The sequence below is a fragment of the Lytechinus pictus genome, chromosome 9 (assembly GCF_037042905.1).
Source record: "Lytechinus pictus isolate F3 Inbred chromosome 9, Lp3.0, whole genome shotgun sequence".
Classification (NCBI taxonomy): Eukaryota; Metazoa; Echinodermata; class Echinoidea; order Temnopleuroida; family Toxopneustidae; genus Lytechinus; species Lytechinus pictus.
In genome coordinates, this window is record NC_087253.1 from 21,045,855 (window position 1) to 21,068,453 (window position 22,599).

General features: G+C 37.6%; 2 protein-coding genes across 3 annotated transcripts; one reads left to right on the forward strand and one right to left on the reverse strand.

The window, feature by feature from the left end:
• The first annotated feature begins 1,458 nt into the window (after positions 1 to 1,458).
• Positions 1,459 to 9,491, forward strand: LOC129267543 (prostaglandin reductase 1-like). The gene is made up of 4 exons (XM_064104396.1): positions 1,459 to 3,319; positions 4,234 to 4,401; positions 5,150 to 5,267; positions 9,483 to 9,491. Exons 1-4 carry the CDS (start codon positions 3,273 to 3,275, stop codon positions 9,489 to 9,491), a joined length of 342 nt encoding a protein of 113 aa, XP_063960466.1. The 5' UTR covers positions 1,459 to 3,272.
• Positions 7,301 to 22,598, reverse strand: LOC135155532 (monocarboxylate transporter 1-like). 2 transcript variants are annotated; one of them, XM_064104914.1, is made up of 4 exons: positions 22,208 to 22,598; positions 20,396 to 20,536; positions 13,294 to 14,250; positions 7,301 to 12,181 (listed from the first exon to the last, which is right to left on the reverse strand). In XM_064104914.1, the coding sequence occupies exons 1-4, from the start codon at positions 22,404 to 22,406 to the stop codon at positions 12,045 to 12,047; spliced, it is 1,434 nt and encodes a 477-aa protein (XP_063960984.1). In that variant the 5' UTR covers positions 22,407 to 22,598; the 3' UTR covers positions 7,301 to 12,044. The 2 variants fall into 2 exon arrangements, with proteins under 2 accessions (XP_063960984.1, XP_063960983.1); XM_064104913.1 differs by having other exon boundaries at positions 8,454 to 12,181; positions 22,254 to 22,515.
• Between the last annotated feature and the right edge of the window lies 1 nt (position 22,599).

Sequence of the window (22,599 nt, forward strand, 5' to 3'; positions counted from 1 at the left end):
TTGGTTATTTTCTCTAAATATAACATAACAAATTTTCAGATACCTTCTGTGATATTAAAAATAGTGCAATTTAGTAAAATACTAATTTTCCCGAAATTTTGCGGGAAAATTGCCAGTATTTGAATGTTTTACCTGACTTTTTTCAGTAAAATCATCAAGAAAGAATTTTCAAGTAAATGTTAAAGTCATACACAATTAATAAATGGATATTGAAAATTCTTGACGGAAAATATTATGTGAAATGTTTAGGAATTTGCAGAAATTTTGCAAATATTTCCCCTCAAAAAATTCTACTTAATTCTTTTATCAAATACACCACTGATGATGAGTTTTGAAGTGAATGCTGTGAAAATGTATCATTGCGAAACTTCTCATTAAAAATAATTGAAATTTAGCAGAAATTTTGAATAAAAATAAGTATCACCTAAGAATTTTCAAGCATTCTGTGAAATTGATACCCACTGACATTGTGGAAATTCTTGCTTGAAATCTTAAAAGAAAAATTGCTGACAGTAGAAAGAAATTTTAAAAAGATTTTGCATAAAAAACATGAAACTGTCCATTAAAAATTAGCTGGTCTGAAAATGAAGGCGCCTTTTATTGCGCAATTTTGGAAAGCCAATTTCGGTAAATCGTCTGAAATTTTTGAGGAGTTTTTAAGGCATTTTACGTGCTCCAAACTTAATTTTGTATTTACCGTATTGCATTATCATCACGGTTGTCATCACCACATTAATAATCACATTTAGCAATGGTCAAAATGTATTCCTATGATGTCTATGATCAAGATTATCAATCATATCTAAATGATTCATTTCATACAACATTAGCCGACACTGAATGAAAAATCATGACAGACCACCTAATTCGTCCTCATGACGAATTAAAATCTAGTTTCTTTTTGTGTTTGGAACCAAGACACCCTCCTCCGCGCCTGTATTCCAGTGGTTGAACGTGATTGAACGGGGGGCGTTATTTGAAAGTTATAAATGAAGAGCCCCTACTGCGTGGGGTCTGGGGCAAAGCCCCGGTAGCTTATTTGCATAAAATTTAGCAAGCTTATAGCACAATGTTGTATGCAGTCCATCTTTCTTCCCGCTCTTTAATTTTAATCGTCGGCAGCCCGGTCGTGTTATTATTATTTTTTTCATGTTCATTTTCTTTGTTTTCCAATTTAGCTTTTGACTATTTATATTCTACCTTCGTTTCCCGCTATTGTTTGCCATTTTTATTTCCCACCGTGCTTTTGCATTACATAGGCCTATTTCGGAATGATTTGTTCTTTCTCAAATGTTCTTCTTTCGTACATTTTCCCGCTTTCCTTCCTTTTCCATAAAAAAAGTTTTTTCTTCGTTTTCTTTTCACTTTTCCCTTTACCTTTCCCTTTCCTTTTCCCCTTTCCCTTCTTTCTCCCTCCTTTTTTGTCTTTTTCCCGTTTTTGTACATAGCAGAGTAAGACTATAGGCGCCGCTTTTCTGACGGCGGCGGCGGCGTCAACACCAAATCTTAACCGAAGGTTAAGTTTTTGAAATGACAGCATAACTTAGAAAGTATATAAACCTAGTTCATGAAACTTGGCCATAAGGTTAATCAAGTATTACTGAATATCTTGCCTGAGTTTCATGTCACATGACCAAGGTCAAAGGTCATTTAGGGTCAATGAACTTAGACCATGTTGGGGGAATCAACATCAAAATCTTAACCTAAGTTTAAGTTCTTGAAATGTCATCATAACTTAGAAAATATATGGACCTAGTTCATGAAACTTAGACATAAGGTTAATCAAGTATAACTGAACATCCTACATGAGTTTCACGTCACATGACCAAGGTCAAAGGTCATTTAGGGTCAATGAACTTTGGCCGAATTGGGGGTATCTGTTGAATTACCATCATAACTTTGGAAGTTTATGAATCTGATTCATGAAACTTGGACATAATAGTAATCAAGTATCACTCAACATCCTGTGCAAGTTTCAGGTCACATGCTTAAGGTCAAAGGTCATTTAGGGTCAATGAACTTTGACCTAATTGGGGGTATTTGTTGAATTACCATCATAACTTTGAAAGTATATTGGTCTAGTTCATAAAACTTGGACATAAGAGTAATCACGTATCACTGAACATCCTGTGCGCATTTCAGGTCACATGACCAACGTCAAGGTCAATGAACTTTGGCCATAATGGGGGTATCTGTTGAATTACCATCATAACTTTGAAAGTTTATGAATCTGACTCATGAAACTTGGACATAATAGTAATCAAGCACCACTGAACATCCTGTGCGAGTTTTAGGTCACATGCTCAAGGTCAAAGGTCATGTTAGGTCAATTAACTTTGGCCATGTTGGGGGTATTTGTTGAATTACCATCATATCTCTGTAAGTGTATTGGTCTAGTTCATAAAACATGGACATAAGTGTAACCATGGAGGCAGAACACTGAACATCTTGTGCGAGTTATATTAGTTTTCAAAGTCAGCACTGCTGCTATATTGAATCCCGGTGAAATCCGCCAGGGGGGCAACTTGCCCCCCCCCCTGCCCCCCCCCCGCCTGTTACGCCACTGGCAGAGGCATGGAACTTTTCATGCATTACCATATTAAACCCCTTTATGAATGATTCCCACTCCAATGCATGTATACGTGTATTTCAAGTTTGACGAGATGGTGTCTCGGCAAAAATCACAATGGATTGATGTTCATTTTACATTGTACTTCCCCATTCTATCCGATGCATTTGAATTTGTTTTCAATTATCAAAGGAAGTTGGGCATATTTCGCCGAGCTCGACCTCGCTTGCTGATGTTTTAAAACGCCTCAATATGTCCTGATATATTTGGAAAGAGGGCGGTGCCACCGGGGGGGGGGGGATGACAACGAACCCATGATTGTTCTTAAGTAGTAAAAAACGAGGAAGGGGAAAGATGAAGGAGAAGAAAGAAAGAAGAAGAGTATAAAAATGAGAGATTTGGGTCACGTAACTATCCGATACTCTATTATTGGTGGAAAATATAACGTCACATTTTAGGTCCCTCCCCTTATGAACATATCTTGCGTTCCACGTTTGTGAGGGGGGATGTCTTGAGACTGGGTGGTTGCGGGGCTGATGTGAGTCTTAAAATATATTCATTAACCATTATCAAGATTTTGTAAGATATATAATGAAGCTGTAAGGTTTCATAAAAGGAAGCTAAATAAACTATTCCTTATCCTGTAAAATTAATGTTATCATTCTAAAATTTGAAATCTTCTTTTAATGTGTTTTACAGGTTGATGACTCCAGGTATTGGAGAGACCATGAGTGGAGAGCAAGTTGCAAAGTAAGACAGCAATTATATCATTATACATTCCTGAAAATTAAAGCCACTATGCCACATCAGCTTTGAAAGGCGCCATCTCTAGACTGAAACCACATCAATCCCCCATCCTTATTAGGGACACACCATTTGATATCCAGGAGGGCTGGAAGTTCCCCCCCACCCCAAAAAACCAACAACTTGACTTGCTACATGAGAGAGAAAAAAAAATGACTCACCATCAGAGTAGAAAAAAAACTTGGTCCACTGACAAATCATCTGAAAGGGGCACCCCCCCCCAAAAAAAGCTTGTCTCAATGGAATACGGGAAAAAAATTACTCAAAGAAGAAAGGGGGAAAATTGCTTCAACCCAAACTTCCAGCCCCCTCCCCCTCCCCTTAATATGGTCCGTCCGTTATAAAGATGCAATGATTTGATATGTACAAGGGGCGTATGCAGCGGTTGGGGATGAGGGGTGGGGGTGAATCCCCAATATTCAAGGTTGGAGTATCGATGGTGTGTACAGCCATCCCCTCCAGTTTCAAGATGGGGAAAATGAAATGAATTTGTTCATATGATATATGTAGTTATTATTGTAGTCGTAATCATCATCATCATACCCATAACCTTTATTGTTATCATTTTCATGACTATGATAATGATGAGGATTATTATTATCATTATCATAAACATTATTATATTATCATTAGATAATAATGAATATTATTATAATTGTAAATATTATTATTATTAATATTGTGATTATCATTATTTTCATAATTATTCAATATAAACTTCATATGATTCAATCAAGTTAGAAAAGTTGATTTCTTTATTGTCTTGCTCGTTTCGCTCGCTCTCACTATTCTTTTCATTCACTGAATGAAACCCAACTAATATGGGTCTAAAACTAAATTATTAATTTTTCTGACTCTAGGGTGATTGCTAGTAAGGATAAAAAACTGCCAGTGGGTACTCTAGTTCAGGCTCAAACTGGATGGACAACGCATTCCATTGTAAAAGGAAGTGACGTCACACCTGTCCCCAAATTCACCTCCTCCGATTGGCCAAAGTCTCTCGCCCTTGGTCTGCTCGGTATGCCTGGGTAAGTTTATTTACGATACAAAGGTTGAAGTTGTTGATATACCATGACAGGGTGTGTATATTAGGTATAAGATTTATTATATTTTTGTACATGATTTGTCATATGAATATAGTTACGACTAATTGCAAATTATTAATCGTACGTTTATGTTACAGGGACGATGAGCAATCCACTATTGTTTTAAATTGTATTGTAAATAAATTATATTCAATTCTATTATATTCTATTACAAATCTAGCGTTAGCCAAAACACAAGCGCATGCCATTTTTAGTTGATTCTATTGTAACGCCTCATTATGTTTGAGTTTGGGGCCTGCATTTGTTTTGTAAATGAACGTAAGTTTATTACACCCCATCAATGTGCACAACAGCATGAACGCCCATCATTCCAAGGAAGAAGATCGTACCATGTCAGCGGTCCCCTGATGAAGCGTCTGCGCCGTTGCATCACTAGACTTGCTCGGTGGAGGCAGTCCGTCGTGCGCTGTGCCCGAGTGATTGCGCGGTTTTCAGTCGGACGCAAAATAGTAAAAAAAACTATTCTACTCTGACGTCACGAACTATTTTGATCTCCGATGAATTTCTGGGGAAATTATGATTAGTCACGTGAAGGGCTCTCGACCAATCAAATAGCAACAAATTTTCAGTAAGGGATACATTTTTTTTATAGGTTACCCTCACTGCAACTTTGACCAATCAGAGGCCTGCCATGTCAATGCAAGGTGTATATTGTTTTTATCTAATGCAGAATTACGGCGTACTTCGCTTTCCTGGACTGCTGTCGCCCTAAATCCGGAGAAACAGTGGTTGTCAGTGGAGCTGCCGGTGCCGTGGGCGCCGTGGTGGGACAAATAGCCAAAATAAAGGTAAGATCGTGACAAGAATGATACTTTTTTTTTTTTTTAAATCTCGGTAACTTTGTTCATCATGGGATAAAAATCTTTAACAATGATACCTCGGTCAAATTTGCTCTACGGCGCGCGGCGGCCGTACGGCGAGTCGAAAACAGCCGTTTTATTAATTTTAATTCAAATCACCTATATGCAGCTGGTACAAAAATGTTTAAACGGCTGTTGTCGACTCGCCGTACGGTCGCCGTAGAGCAAATGTGACCGAGGTATGAAGGTTCGATTTATGAGCCCACTGCTCACTCAGGTCATTTATAACTATCTGCGAATAATAATTGACTTGTAGCATGATGATGAAAGAGCATGATAAACATTAAAAAAAAACACAATTTATATGTTAATGAAATTTCGACAGTTTCGGCTACCATGATTTGAGCACAGAGTTGTGTGTGTGGGACTACACTTAAAAATTCTCCCAAACTTTCGCTTAAAATTTAGCTATAGATGGAGTTATGTGAGAAATTCAATTTGTACAACAGCTTTGGCAACTCTTGCATTTAAACATGTGAAAAGAAAATAAGAGAATATATTTACATAGTATATGTATATAAATATATATATATATATATATATATATATATATATATATATATATATATATATATATATATATATATATGTATATAAATATATATATATATTAGTGCGATCAATCTTGGCGATGTACGTGTACGGGTCTCCTTCATAATTATACTTGAGATCAAGAGTATGGAGAGGGTCGTAGCAAGGTCAATACCAGTCTTCATCAAGCTTTCGGGCACATGCCCTTCATCAGGATCTAAACCAATATATAAAATACAAAATATAGGCCTACTAATAGCAATGATAAATACAGTACAATGCAATATACAGTGCGTCCCAGAAAAAACGAAACCGAGATTTAGCGACGATTTATCATAATTTAATCACAAATGCAATAGACAAATGACCTACCAATGTAAAGCTTAGAATCTCCTCTTTCATCTGAAATTACTTAAATTTCGGTTTCGTTTTTTCTGGGACGCACTGTATAACGGAGATTAGTAAATATAGTCCATTAATAGTAACCAATTAGTCATATAAGGTATGGTGAATCAATATGTAACGAAGTATAGAATATATAGTTGCCGTAAGGACCGTAAGCATAGTGTATTGTTGACAGTAAAGTACGGTGTGAAGTGAGGTCTGGGGAGCGTTTCATGAAAGGATTTTATCCGACTAGTCCTGTTTTATCCGACAATTACCATAGCTACAGTACCTCTCAGCCAATCAGAATCGGGGAAAGTTGTCAGATCTGACAACTTGTCGGACATAAATGTTGATGAAACGCTCCCCAGGTGTGAGGGGATGAGTTTATTAGAGTGTTTAATCTGATAATCATTTAACACCCAAACGCTTAAGTTTCATTTGTAATAGTCACATTGATCATTTCTTGCCATGAAAAATGCAAGATTTTAGCTTCAAATAGGCTAGAGCCAAACATTTTGTTGAGACACTTGGAGAAGATCGAACCCTTGCAACTAGTTAGCTCCTTTGAAACTAGAAAATTGAAAAAGTAAGATCAATGAAAGTTGTATAGCAGTTTTACAAGTGATAAGAATGAATAATTAATGACCACACAGCAACAAATATTGGGTAAAATTTTAACCAGCACGAAGGTAATTATGTGTCCAACCAATTTGGGGCAGTATTTTACCCAGTAAGGTTAAAAAATAAACAGCAATTACTTTCGAATGGGCAAAATCTTCATTACACTGGATGAATATAAATTCCCAAAAGAAATGCCAAATGTTGGTTGGACACATAATTACCCTCATGGAGCATTTTTACCCAATAATTTTTAGAGTACATGCAAGGAAATTCGCACGTTTAATAATAAAACTTAGAATTATGCAGTCTGATTAAAAAAAGAATTTTATGATTATGTATGGACAATGAATATTTTAGCTAATGAAAAAAAAATAATTGGACATCCCGCTTTCATTTTTAGTGGGACGCACTTTGTTTTTTTTCCATGAGGACAGATAATCGGTTATCATTCGGTTAATATTTTTCAGCAAAAAAAAATGCAATACGTACTGGAATGACATATATGTAATATTTTGGAGACACACAAAGAATAAAGAAATCCATCCAGATGACAATTTTGGTCAGAAGATCGCGATGCCAAACATGATCAAAGGCTTTCTTGGTGACTATAGAGCTATAATTCTAACTTCATGTTGAGTGTTGAGAGTATTATGATGGTATGTCAAAAGTGAATTTCTTCTGCCATGTCTGCCGGAACTGTGCATCGGTCAGAAGGTGGTGACTTTCAAGATGTTCCCGAATTCGGTCGTAATTTATGTCCTTTACTTTCGAGATGATGGGATATGGGCCTGTTGTCGGATGCATCTTGTTTGTTCGCTTTCTCGGGAACAGTTACAATGGTGAAGGATGTCCAACTCTGAGGGAATGGCGTTGTTGTTCAAGAACAACAGGTATAGCTTTGAACGAACTCGTGCAGGCTCTGGTGCATAGATCATAATACAACCTCTTACCCGAGAGTGAATATTATGATAGGGAACCGACAAACCTTTTTGATATCTTTTTAGAAATGACAAACTGTAACATAACTATATTTCAGTAGCGTAAATGATTAAAAACAATATTATAAGGGGCAGGCAGAAAATTAGGAACAGCATTAGAAAGCTGCGAGAGAGCAAATATTTTGTCCATTTTAATACAAAAATAATTTTGTGACAGATTTTGACATATTAGGTATTCAGAAATTTTAATTTCCTTTTCTCTCTATTTCTCCTTTTATTTTTTGGTCCCAAGCCACTCACATCTCTATGCCAATAATATGTTTATGTATCTTATTTTTTAAAATAAATAGTTGACTTACTGTGCATAGGACGGTGTGTCCCTTCGCTCTCCTACGGGTGATCATTTTCCATTTAGTTCTACCCTGGGCTAGGTCTTCAGCATTCAGTAGAGGGAGACCCGCATCTCGTCTGACTGGTCCCTCCATCTGGAAGAGGGACGTCCTGGTGGTCTCCCCTTGTCAAAGTCATCTATGTATGCCTGAACTGGAAAGCGGTTTTGTGACATACGGCATACATGCCCAAGCCACCTCAGGCGTTTTTTTGTAGCTTCCTCGCATATTGTGTTTTTGATATGTCAGTAATCTCCTCCTGATGTCCGCATTCCTGACTTTGTCCTATAAATGTACACCTAACATGGTGCGAAGGCATCTCATTTCAAAGACTGCAAGCCTGCCTTGATCCACTTTCCGCAGGGTCCATGTTTCTGCACCATATAATGCAATAGGAAGAATGAGGGATTTGTAGATCCTTATCTTCAGTGACCTTGGGATGTTTTGGTTGGACCAGATGTTGCTTTTTAGCCTCCCAAATGCCCAGGCGGCTAAGGAATGCGACGCTTTACATCATTCTCCACCAAGGGGACTACACTTCCGAGGAAGACAAAATAATCAACTTTGTCGATACGAGTGTCATTTAGGGTAATGTCACGATGGTCTTCAGTTATAATTCGGCACTTTGAGGCATTAATCTTCATTCCCCATTTTCGGCAGGCCTTCTCCAGGGTATCTGTTGAGAGTTGGAGTTTTTCAAAGACAAGTTCTAAAAGCGTGGTATCGTCAGCATATCTAATGTTATTAATATTCATGTTGCCCATCTTCAATCCACTTCCTAGTTTTTTTGTGTCCTCCATCACAAACTCGAGAAATAGGTTAAAGAGGCTTGGAGAAAGGAGGCAGCCTTGTCTTACGCCGACAAGAACATCAAACCTATCTGATATCTTCCCATTTACCATGACAGAAAATTTATTTTGTTTGTAAATTCTCTCTATCAAGTCAACTAGAACTTTATCCACTCCAATTGATCTCAGGCACTTCCAAAGGGATTCTCTCCAAATAGTGTCGAATGCTGCCTTAAAGTCAACAAAATTCCAGTGGACTGGCACATGTCTTTCTTTTGCTTTTTCAAGTATTATTTTGTCTGACCACGAAAATGGCATCGGTCGTTCCTCGTGAGCTGCTAAAACCACATTGTTCTTTTGCTAGATGATCATCGATGGTTGCCTGAATTCTATTAAGAATCATTCTGCAAGAAACTTTTCCAGGCATAGATAGCAACGTGATCGCTCTATAATTAGCTGGATCTAGTTTGTGTCCTTTCTTGTTTACAGGAGTTATAAGACCCCTGCTCCAGTCTTGAGGAGTTTTACATTCAGACCATGCAACATTGATGATTTTGAGTAGAAACTCTCTCATTTTCAGACCTCCTGCTTTCAGAGTTTCAGCAGCTATCTTGTCCCAACCGCATGCTTTGTTGTTTTTAAGCAGTTTTATAGCAGACTCTGCTTCCTCTATTGTGAATGGACTACTTTGAGTGTTTGCTGGTGGTGGATCAGGAATGCCTTGTAGAGCATCTTCATCCCGAGGAAATTTAGTGTTCAGATGGGAATCAAAATGCTGTTTCCAACAGTCCAGCACGTCATGGGGTGCGGTTTTTAGAACACCATTTTTATTCTTTATTGCGAGCTGTACTTTGTCTCTTTCCCCAGCTAGCTTCTTCACTTTTCATTCTTTGCCTGAGCAGTTTCCATTTCTTTGACATCCATTTCGAGAATTGTCTTTTTCTACTCTCTTACTTCATACTTGACTTTCTTGTTAATTGTTCTGTAAGTTTTCTTATTCTTTGTGCTGGGGTTATTTAGCCAAAGCGTTCTCGCTTTCCGTCGCTGCTCACAAGCTTTCCTTACATCCTCCGGGAGACCTTTCACTTCCTTAGATTTCTTGAATCCAACTATCTCTTCCGTTATGGTGTTAGTTGTGTCACGGAATTTAGCCCACAGCCCTTCGACATCTGTGTCTGGGAGTTGGATAAGTGGTTCAAATGCACCACCGATCTTGGCTTAGAACTCTTCCTTACTGACAGGATCATGGAGTCTACAGACATTGTATATCCTAGGAAGGGTTTTTGTTTTCTTGACCTTTTTATGTTGGAAATTGACATTCCCTATTACTAAGTTGTGGTCTGACCCTATATCGGCTGAGCAGAAAGACCTGCAGTTCTGAAACAACTTAGTATTTTCCACTTTCGTAATAATGAAGTCGATCTGGTTCTTGTATTGGCCACAATGAGATGTCCATGTTGACTTCCTGCAATATTTGTGTTGGAAGTAGGTTTTACACACAGCCAGTTTGTGGAACATGTAGAATTCCAGCAGTTTCTCTCCTCTGCTGTTGATCTGCCCCAGACCATACTTTCCCAATGCTGGGGCCCATGTTCCAAAGTCTGTTCCTACTTTAGCGTTAAAATCTCCCATCAGAATAATATTCTCCTTCTTAGGGATCTTTTGTAGGTTAAATTGTAGTATATCATAGAATTTGTCATTTTCTTCATCACTGCTGTAGCGGTTGTGGGGGCATACACTTGGACAATATTCAACATGCCGTCGTTCATCTTGATCTTTGCTGTGATGATTCTTGGGGAGACAGCTTCATATGACTCCAAGCATAGCGACAGTCTTTGTGCAATCACTATTCCCACACCTTCTCGACTGATGTCTCTTCTACTTGACAGCAGGATGGTGAATTCCTCTTTCTCTGTAAATGTCTCAGAACCAGTGAGGTGTGTTTCAATTAGACCCAGGATATCAAGATTAAACTTCTTCATTTCATCAACTAGAATATCCCAGTTGCCTGCTGTCCTCATTGTACGTACATTCCATGTTCCTAGACTTACAGTTGCTAAGTTTTTTATACGGTTCGTACCTGGCTCACTTTTGTTCTTGATGGTCTTGTCGTGTCCTTTCTTTCTATTCAATGTCTGGTATTTGGCCACATTTTGGCTACTTACAATGTCTGTAGAAGATGTATCTACAGTGTTTTTCTTTGCTCTTTTGTTGACGTTGTCTGCAGTCGTTGACTTCCTAAGCTCCTTCCTCTTCCTGGTTCCTTTCCTTATTGCTGCTGTTGATCTTGATGCTGACGTATTCTCGGGTACCTGTAGGGATGGCAACAAAATCTCCGGTGGATTTTTAGCACCCCTGCCACTCTGTTGCCATTGGGCAGCCGCCGGGACTCGGGGCCTAAGCCTAGGTTTGTCTTTCATGGTAGGTTTTGTAGGAGTTATGACCTGGATGGTGAAGCTGGGCACATGGTCATTGACTTCCCAGCCTGAGCAAGATGTTCCGCTTTTATAAAAAAGGAGGTGGTCACCACCCTCCCCCTAGTGGTTTGTTCGGGTTTACCTTCCCTGCCCAGAGCCCCTGTCTGTTACCCCGGCTGCAAAGCCAGGGATATCCAGTTGGTAGCAGCAATGAGGTAGGGGTTGAGTTACATATAGAGAGGCGATTATGGACAAGTAGGCTTATGGGTGCTACTATAACATACAGCAGGGAGAGGAAGAGTATATAGACGAAAGAGAATAGCAACAGGGACAGAGATGCAAGGGTACATGCAAGAGGAAGTGGGCAATTAGGAAAAGGCGACTCCAGCCGAAGTTTCGCATCAGTATGCTGAACCAAACATGAATAATTATGAGCAAATATTTCGAGCACCTTTATCATAACAAACAAGTCTGAAATATCGACCCACGTAGGTATTTCGATTTACATGTAATAGGGAGATGGGAAACTTTGATTTCACTGCCAAGTATACTGAAAGAGCAAACGGAACAGCAATAGAGTTTTTCTATAATATGGAAATAGTAAGTGTATCAACGACACTCTTGAAGAAAATACTTAAAGACCTCTGTTCGTCCGTTTGGTCTTCGCCTCAACGCAGATATAAATCGTAATTGTTACACCGATGATTCCAACGAGGCTCCCAAGGATACGGAAGACTGCCCTGTATGATCCAAAATAATTATGAAGGAAACCTTGCGGAAATAAAAAGAAGATAATTATTACCACGGGCGTAAATCTAATCCGGGAGTTGGCAGTATAGAAGGGGGGTATCATAATACGCCCGTACTGTAGACTGTCATTATTTCGATTCTAATCTTATGGAACACTAACGTCAGTAAACCGATTCCAGACCATGTGATAATTCCATAAGAAATGGGGGGGGGGGGGGTTATATATGGATTTCTTTTTTGGAACCACGGTGCTCTTTCATTCATAAAATGTTAGAATGTACTTTTTGAAAAAAATATGTATAATAATGTACTTTAAAAAATGATAAAACATAAATTTCATTCGTCATTTTCTTTTATATTACACTTTTTTGTTCTCGGGAAGAAAAAGAAATCATGGTACATCTCTAATGTGTGTGTTTCTGCATGATCAATTTTGGAATTGGTCGAAAACCACTGCTGTTACAATATTTCAGAACTTACAAAATTAATCTAAGCTGGATTGATTTTGTTAGTGTCAACATGGTGGTCTATGATGAAAGGGGCATATCATTTGGGGCACGATTTAGATAATTTTTTACCATGATTATTCTCGGCTGACACTATACTAAGACAAGGCCAATTGTGGCTTGACTATCATCCAGTTGCGACCAGCTATCATGTCAGCTATAAGTATCTACTTTAATATTTCGACTAATAGACCCTTCATATGGTTGCCTGTTATCATGGCTACTTATTACTATCTTTCTCCTATATCCTATCGAAGTGTTACATATAGACATTATAGACGTTTATGATCGGACCATTGAGTTGTATCACTTTCATCATGACCAAGTAATGATACATAAACATTTCTGGACCCGTGCCCTCACACACGTACAATAATACACAAACACTCATATCCAATCCAATCCAACACACACATACACACCCACACACACACCCTCACACGCCCTAAGTCGAAAAAAAAAGTCCATGAATTAAATATAGCTAGATACAATGCAAAAGAAAACAAGACTTGCCCATCTTACATGTACACACGGCTATCAATAATGGGAAATCCTCTTTAATTTTGAAATGGTTATTTCTATCTTAGCTTTTAGCTTGTTCCCTTAATATTGAGTGTGTATATTTACCTGTAAGTACTCCAGAAGCAAAAAAAGAGGCCCCGGTTACCATCAGGGAGCAAGCAATGGCCTTTGGGAAATTCTCTTTCCGGACCTTCAAAGAAATAACTCCGTCTAATGTTGCATATGCATTGTAGAAACCCATCCCGGCGAGAAAGGAGCAGATGCATAGATAGGTCGGAGAAGAATTGATAGGATACACCAGGAGCGATATGGATGATATCAAGAGGCTTGTTGGCAGCAATGGTATTGTTAACAATGGGTACTTATACAGAGATGCTACGAGGAAGAGTCTTCCGATGATGCCGCCAACGGAACCCATCATGACTAAGAACACGGCTGTGTTTTGGGGTAATCCTTCGGCTAACCCGTAGGGGAACAGAAACACTGACCAACCCATGTACGACAGGTCGAAAAAGACCTGGCATGGAAGTAGAAGGCATGCAAAAACGCGTTCCTTTTTAACAAAATCTAGGGCATCAAGCATGGTGTTTCGGATCATGCTGAACATTCCTTCTCGAAGATTTGGGCTTTTCTTCATCTGTCCAGTGTTTGGATCAGACTGTAAATCTTGGGGGCTACTCGCTGTGGCTGTTATTTCGTTGCTCTGAAGCTGATCATCGTTCCTAGTTCGAAGTGGCACACGTTCGCACCCGGCGTCATCACTGTCGTTCCCTGTAGACAGTTCAGACAAGGATGTTCCACTTTCAGATTGGCATTTCGGCATGTTCGGAGAGGAACGCAGCGTTGCTCCTATTGGTACCCAATGAAACATCATAGCGCTAAGGATCAAGAAGCTCCCTCTCGGCCCATAGGCATCCATACTCATCGAGGTCAGGTATGGCATTACGAAAGTCCCAATTTGACTCCCCATCTTCGTGATTGCCGAAGCTAATCCGAAATTGTCTCTGTGATATTGGTAAAGCACTTCACTCGATCCTTGGTTCAACGGGGAAGCGAAGAGACCTACGGTTGAAGATATCAATTATGGAAAAGAAGATAATTATCTAAACATAGCATTTACTTGCTGCTGTAACTTTGACTCAATACTTTTTTTTAAATTTGAATGTTACATGGTACTACTAAACAACTCACATTATTTAACCCGTAAGTTTTAGAAGGTTAACAATTTACTAGTTCGTGACATATTGTATAATTATGGAGTAAATTTTGAGAGCCTCTCCTCCCCCATGTCCTTTGTAAAAAAAAATATTCCGTGACACGTAGTGGGAACTTTCAAATGTTCCTCAAATTATATGAAGAGGTTCTGCATGAGTATAGTTACTTCAAGCCCGTTTAAGATGTAGCTTAAAGGGGAAGTTCACCCTGACAAAAGTTTGGTTTCAATAAAAACATTAAAAAAAAGAAATATATTGGTGAAGGTTTGATGAAAATCCATAAAAGAAAACGAGTCATAACAATTTTTAATTGTTTTTTTTTCAGTTTGTGCCGTCATATGCGAGCGGCTCTCTATCTTTTTTTTTAATTTATTCATTCATTCATTTATTTATTCATTTTTCCAACAAATTTTACAATGCAATAATAACAATATATAAAACATAACATCAGACAATATAAATGACATAAATATTCAAATAAACCAAATATAAAAAATATACACTTGATACAGAAGATAATATTTCCAATTTGATAATAATATGCAAGATATGTTGGAAAAATGGAGTGGCCCACTAAAAAGCAAAGCTTGTAAATGGTGGACCACTCAAAAAGAAAAAAAAAGTATAACGTATAACACTTCAATCTATATGGGCCCAAAAAAAGCAGCAATACAAAAAAGATAATGAAATAAAGATATAAAAAAATAATTATAAAGATATGAAAAAATAATTGTAATAAATGAAATAAATATTAAAGGTGAGCAGAGACAAACAAGACATGAATACACAACAAAGCAAAACAACAACAACAAAAGATAAGACACACAAACAGAGTAAAAATAAACAAACATTGCTGCACAAACTGCGAAAATCCGAAGAAGGGAGAAATGAAGAGAAAGGCAAAGAGAGAGGAGAGAGAGAGAATGAGAGAAGTGTAGTCAATCTAACACAACTACCGAGGGTAACCTGTAAACAGGTAAACAATAAATAAATAAATATATCATAGAGGTAAAGGAATCAATGTGGGGTTTTGTAAGACTGCAACAAAATGAATTTTAATTTTCTTTTAAAAGAATTAAGAGAAGGGGAAAGCTGGATATCAGGGTGAAGAGAATTCCTAAATTTTGGGCCACTATATATAAATGTATTTTGGGCGAACAGCGTTCTGAGCATAGGAAAATGAAGGTCATCGCGACGTCTAGTAGGGTAATTGTGTGAGGAGCTGTTTTTTAAGAACATGTCATGAAAAATAAAAGGAAGCATATTATTATTGTATTGGTACATAAATTGGCCAAGCTGGAGTAGGTAAAGATCACTGATCTTCAAAATTTTGTTTTCGAAAAAAATAGGATCAGTGTGGGAACGTGCATGAGAAGAAAAAATAATCCGAAGTGCTTTCTTTTGCAGCAATAAAATCCTGTTAAGTAAAGTTTGATGTGCGTTTCCCCATATAAGAAGACCGTAGTGAAGATATGGTTATACTAAAGAAGAGTAGAGTGTTAGTAAGGAAGTCGACGGGAGGAACATTCTTAATTTATTCATGACACCAATATTACGAGAAATTGTTTTGCAAATACTGTCAATATGACACTTCCAAGAAAGTTTATTATTTACAGTGACACCTAAAAATTTAATATTCGATACACATTCCAATTGAAAATATCAAACTTAATACTGTTAGGTAATGAATTTAAGGTGTTACTGTACAACATGTATTTTGTTTTTTCAATATTAAGAGAAAGTTTGTTACTTCTAATCCATTCGAGTATTTTAGACAGTTCTTGATTGATTGTTTGAACAAGAGTGTGTGGGTCTTTATCAGAAATAAATAAATTGGTTTCATCAGCAAAGATTATGAAAGACAAAATTTCAGATGATCTGCAAAAATCGTTAATATATATTATGAAAAGAAGAGGTCCCAAAAGGCTTCCTTGTGGCACACCGCAATTAATGTCACATAAGTTGGAAGAATGGTCATTCAATGAAACAAATTGTTTTCGATTGGAAAGGTAATTCCTGAACCACTCCAAGGCCTTGCCACATATACCATAATGAAAAAGTTTGCTAAGTAATATTTCGTGGTTGATTGTATCAAAGGCCTTGGAGAAGTCCAGGAATATACCAACCATATGAGAAGATTTATCTAAGGCACGAGCTACCTTTTCAATGAATGACAACAGAGCATGAACGGTACTGTGTTTTTCTCTAAAGCCGAATTGAAAATTTGAGAATATATCATGATCTTTTAAGAAAGTGAAAGTTCGAACATATATGATTTTTTCTAAAAATTTTGAAAAACACGGTAGTAAAGAGATTGGACGATAATTATTAACACTCAGCCTGTCCCCCTTTTTATACAATGGGATAACTTTAGCGATTTTCATAGAATCAGGAACTTGCCCGTTAATTAAAGATAAATTAGAAATATGAACTAGGGGAACAACAATGAATGGAATAATTGATTTTACTATAATATTATTAATATCGTCATATCCAGAGCTTTTCTTGTTGCCTAAGTTAGAAACAATGTCCATGACTTCATGATCATGCGTTGGATTTAACAAGATCGAGCTTGGGTTGGAGGGACCAAGAAAATCAGAGAAATGCCCGCGAGAGGGCGGTATATTGTTGGCCAAATTTTTACCTATGGAAGAAAAATGAGTATTAAAAGCATTTGCTACGTTACCAAAATCTTGAATAACCATATCATTTGATGATATTTTTGTAATGTCAATTTTGTTATCCGCTATGTTCATGGCTTGTTTAAGAATTTTCCAAGTATTTTGCATATCATGTTTATGTAATTCTAGTTAATTAGTAAAATATTTTTTCTTTTCTAAGCGAATTATTCTCGTCAATGTGTTTTTGTAAGATGTATATTTATCTCCATTTTGTTCAGTAGGTTTTGATTTGTATTTATAATATAGGTTATTTTTTCGATTTATTGAACGAAGTAAAGATTTTGATATCCAAGGAAGTCTAGGAGTTTTCTTGTAATCATTGTTGTTGTTCTTTCTTTGTTTTGGAAGAAAGGTATCTATGTGCCTATTAAGTAAAGTAATGAAATTATCATATGAAGAGTTAACATCAGTTGAATCAAGAACACAAGACCAGTCCACATTTTCTAAACTATCATTCAATCTGGATAAATTCCGTGCGTTAACTATACGTCGTAGAGGGCGGGGGCCGTGAATATTATTGGGTTGCGATAATTTGTAGGAAGTCATTATCGGGTAATGATCAGTTGTATCTGAAAGAATAATGTATGAATCAGGATGAGGAACAACATTGGAAAAAATATTATCAATTAAAGTACTAGATAAATTTGCAACACGAGTGGGTTTGGTAACGAGTGGCAAGAAAGAGGCAGACAAAAACGTTTCTATAAACTCATGTGCAATATTATTAGAGGCACATTTAAGAATATTCATATATTAAAATCTCCCATAATCAAACATTTTTATTTTTAAACATATTATTCCGAAGTATGTCAGATAAACGAGCAATAAACTCGTTACCATTAGAGCTGGGAGGGCGGTAAACAACACCTACAATAACATTCCTACCGCCTGAAACTTCAATTTCTAGAAAAAGAGATTCCATTATATCATTACTAATTGAAATTGTTTCGTGGACAAAATAACGGAATTTATGAAGAATATACAACGCGACGCCTCCACCAATCTCCCCTGTCGGTTTTTAGTAACAAGGGTATAATTGTCAATAGAAAGTGAAAGGTTGGAGTTCTGTGAAAGCCAAGTCTCTGTTACACCTATAACAGATAATGGTTTAGGAAAGGGATTATTTAAAAGCAACTGTAATTCATCAAAGTGTTTGTTCAGGCTTCTTATATTAAGATGAAGAAGAGAGAGTGTGTCACAATTAAAGTTCATGGTAATGTTGTCAAATTGAGAAACTGTAATATATTTACTAAAATGGTTATTTGCTGGATCGTGTTGACCAAGATTAAGCAGCAACTATTCGGCCGATGAATTGATTTGATCAGCTATAGAATCATCATAAGTACCTAGAGAATTTGATGGAGTTGTGCTGCTTGGAATAAGAGAGGACCTGAACAAATCAAATAAATCATCGTCTGTTATAGAGCTAAAAGCAATATGATCATTCAGCGTAGCCATGGCAAAACGGTGAATTTCCAGAAACGGTGAATTTCCAGAAACGGTGAATTTCCAAAACGGTGAATCTTACTCAGAAAAATGATCTGAATATAGAACTTGGCTGTGAATGTACATTTCAGCAATGACAGTTACACAGTTAAAATAAGGAAGAGAAATAACAAGAGCAAATGACAGATCAATTAGGAGATGGAAAACATGAGAAGGGTGTCATCCTGGGGCTGGACTAACCTGGTACAGTAATGAATCTTTAGGCATAACCAGAGGCTGAACTGAAAGAGTCGTGGCCTGCATGATGAGAAGTGTCCCGGGATGTTTCCTCAAAGTTGTAGGCATTTCTCCACGAAGACGCCACTTGCCAGCGTAGAAACGCATTCTTACACCTTGTGTGTAAAGCGATTGAACCTGTTTCGCCCATTTACGCTTTTCGTGAAGATCAGCGCTCGTGAGATCATCGATGATGAAGAATTTTTCTTTTTTCAGAACATCGCGAGCTTTTTTCATAACTTCAACTTTGTCACGGTATGATAATAGCTTCACTAAGATGTGACGGGGTTTTCCGGAAACCTTCTTTCCGTCGCGGTGGGCCCGCTCAACCTTCGAGCTGATACCGAAGAGCGATCGAAGCTTATCTTCAACTATCGCGATACAATTTTCGCTTTGTTGGGGCTGGGATGTTGCTCCGATGTCATCCGAACGCGATGTAGGCTCTGTCTCATCTATCCCGACGATACGGATGTTGTTTCTCCTCGAGAACCGTTCACTCTTGTTAACTGCTGCCTCGTTCTTAACAGCATCAGCACGTAGTTTAGAAACCTCCTGTTCTAAGACCTGTAGTTTAGCTTCCAGGCGTTGCTGGTGATCCTGGAGGGCATTGACCCTTTGGCGCTCGTATTCAACAGAAGCCCCAAGAAGAGATTCCACGGCCTCGATCTTTTTAGCCAGCCGATCAACTGCTTTTTCGAGCATTCCTTCGAATTTCTTTGTTAAGAAAGATTCGTATTTAGAAGGCATGTATTCATCATGAATAAGGCGATCGGGCTGATCGACGCTGACAGGTGTTGCCATGGCGACCGGTTTGGCGGGGCTTGACCTGCTCAGGCTCTCAGAACTCGGGCTCGATAACGGATCCACAGCAGGCTGGTCAGCCAGAGTTTTCGGCGAGAATGGATTCGGCCTCTTGTAGGTCGATTTAGAAGGTGGGCCTGTTTGAGCTTGCTTGGCACTCTTAATCGATTTTTGTGACTTACGCAAATCGTACGACATAGCTCCTTCAAGACACCCAAACAGTAGATGAACAGCAGTCCAATGGCTAATGTGAGAAGGCAAATAAATTGTCAAATGCGGCTAAAAATCCTCAAAAAATAGGAAATATCAGGAGAGACGGAAAATCCGTGTTCGATCAAGACAGCGCCATCTTAAAAAAAAAAATTAACCTGACATGGAGGAGCTGCTCACCTGTGACATCACAATATAAAAAAAAAAACTATTAAACAAATCATAACACCGTTGTACTCTGACGGTTTGTCATCAGACCTTTACCAATATTTTTTTTCTGCTTTTATTGAAACCAGTAAAGTGACAGGATCTTCATTTCAACTCTGGAAGATTCAATGAGAACTTACAAGACTCTTGCAAGAGACCTTTCTACTGTTCAGCATGGTGGTTCCATATTAAACACTTTTCACATTAATTAGTAAGAAGACCAAAAAAGTTAATCCATCATTTTGGGGGAAACAGCGACTTGATATCTTGCTTTGAAGTAATGTTTAAAAAATATTTGTGTTTACTATTGGCAGTTTGAATTTACAATGATATAATTGTGAAGGGGGAGGGGATCAAACGATGTATAATCACCTGTGAAGAATAGTAGGCAAGCAAGAGAGGATGCCGTCTTGCAGAATGTTCCTGCCATGAACGAAATTGCAGCTAGAGTGCCTCCTATTGTTGCCACCGGACGAGAACCAAACGTTTGGTTCAGAAAATGACAGAGTGGACCTATACAAAAAATCAAAGCATTATTCTACTTCCATGGGTTACGTTATCAGACAGGAAGAACCAGCCAGCTACACGAAATGATAATGAGATTTTCACGACCTCAAAATTTCGATAGGTCCTAGCTGCCTCTCTTTTAGCATGTTTCGAAGTATACGCCTGTTTTTAATCTAATTGTAAAAAAGTATTAACTTCTCAATAAACAATAATGTTATGATACCCATACCTAATTTCTCAAAATTTGAAATATGAATAAATATGAATTCAGTCTTTCTGATGTTACGAGTCTTCCTAAACATGGTAAAAGTCATTATTAATCTGTTTTTTTAATAGGGAGATATGTCTCCGTCCTTTTCAGTATAGAGAAAATGAGAGGGCGGAAAATGGCAAATGCAGAGGTTCAACATCCGTTTGAAAAAGTAGCGAGCGAGCTTCAGAAAGTAATATCACATTAAACCTTTCCCTATCGTGTTCTTTTTTTTACTTCTAATCTTTTTTAGTTTGTTTTTCTTAGACACGGACTTTTCTCTCTTTTTTTTGGGGGGGGGGGGGGGGGGGGGATGGTGGCAAGTGCCCAACCACCCATCTAAGCGCAAGGGTTTCTCCCTGAGCTTTATCGAATGCGAGTGACCTTTTTGTTGTTGAGGTTTTTAGTCTGCGCAGACTATTAGTAAATCACAGAATTTAATACAAAATGTTATGTTAAACATTAAGGAGAGTGGATTTCTTTTTCTGATTGACCCCATTTGGCAAAAGAATTGATATGCATGTTTACTATTTTTAAAGGACAATTCCACTCCAACAAAAAGTTGATTGAATCAAAAGAGAAGAATCCAAGTTTTATCAAAATCGGATGTAAAATAAGAAAGTTATGACATTTTTAAGTTTCGCATAATTTCACAAAACAGTATTATATTCACATCCTGGTTGGTATGCGAATGGAGGGGGGAGGGGGTGGACTGATGAAATTACTCACTCAGTATTTCTTTAGTATTTTATTATATGAAATATGAATTCTTCAAATTTTCTCCCTGCTGTCCTGTCAAACAAAGTTTTATTCCTCCCTGAACATGTGGAATTACCATTGTTTTAACATTTTATGGATCAATCAAGTTGGTCCTTATTGTCAAATCTGTAAAAATTGAAATGTTGTATAATTCAAACAATAAAATGCTAAAGAATTAGCCAGTGAGTGACATCGACATTCATTTGCATGCCACTAATATAACTGTTTTGTGAAAAATAAGCGAAGTTTTAAATTGTCGTAACTTTCTTATTTTACATCAAATTTCGATGAAATTTTCAGCGTTATGCTTGTTTGATTTTTTTCTGTTGATTAAAATCAACATTTTTCTGTGGTGGACTTGACCATTAAGAGTATTTTTTCTCGATTATAGCTACAAGTATTTCAGTCCAATAATCAAAGATAATGGTACAACTGTGTAGGCCTACATGTCAACTTTTAGCGAAGCACTTCTGGTATAATTAAAGGAGAGAGGGATTACTTCTTAATGTTTTAAGTTTAAATAATACATTTTAAATTTCGCAGATATTGTTATAAGCAAAAATTAATTCATTTGCTCCCCCGATGGTAAATAGAAAAAATGTAGCAGTGATTTTGCATCAAGCATGTACCTAACTACCTTTTAACATTAAAGCAAGAAAAGAACTTACTAGCCATAAAATATATTCCAATTTCCATGGTAACAAGGACGCCTACCGTTGCAGTGTCCACATCCAGTTCGATGACGAGATATGGAATGAGTATAGATAGAGATTTGACTAGTCCAATATGCAAAAAATAAACCATGAACTTGGAAACAATTATGACGTATCGCCATGGGTCCAAACTTGTCTGATCTGAAGATGCCATTAATGACTGCTATGACACCCGTGAAACGGGTGCATGTGAAAAGTATACAAACTGAATGTAATATCTGTGGTTCACCTTTCTTCGGACGGTTATAGGTTATTAACAATATCTGAGTGAGATCCGTTTCAGTCAGACCGCATCGCTATTTGAGTAGAATTTCTCGTACGGTCTCGCGACAGCAGCCAATTGTGCA

Excerpts from the sequence above, each read along its gene's own strand:
- LOC129267543 (XM_064104396.1), top strand. The coding sequence starts at position 3,273 with ATGACTCCAGGTATTGGAGAGACCATGAGTGGAGAGCAAGTTGCAAA. Across the intron at positions 3,320-4,233 it reads AGTGGAGAGCAAGTTGCAAA|GGTGATTGCTAGTAAGGATA; the intron begins GTAAGACAGCAA and ends TTCTGACTCTAG. Across the intron at positions 4,402-5,149 it reads GGTCTGCTCGGTATGCCTGG|AATTACGGCGTACTTCGCTT; the intron begins GTAAGTTTATTT and ends TATCTAATGCAG.
- LOC135155532 (XM_064104914.1), bottom strand. The coding sequence starts at position 22,406 with ATGGCATCTTCAGATCAGACAAGTTTGGACCCATGGCGATACGTCATA. Across the intron at positions 20,537-22,207 it reads TGGAATATATTTTATGGCTA|GTCCACTCTGTCATTTTCTG; the intron begins GTAAGTTCTTTT and ends TTTTTTGTATAG. Across the intron at positions 14,251-20,395 it reads TTGCCTACTATTCTTCACAG|GTCTCTTCGCTTCCCCGTTG; the intron begins GTGATTATACAT and ends CTTCAACCGTAG.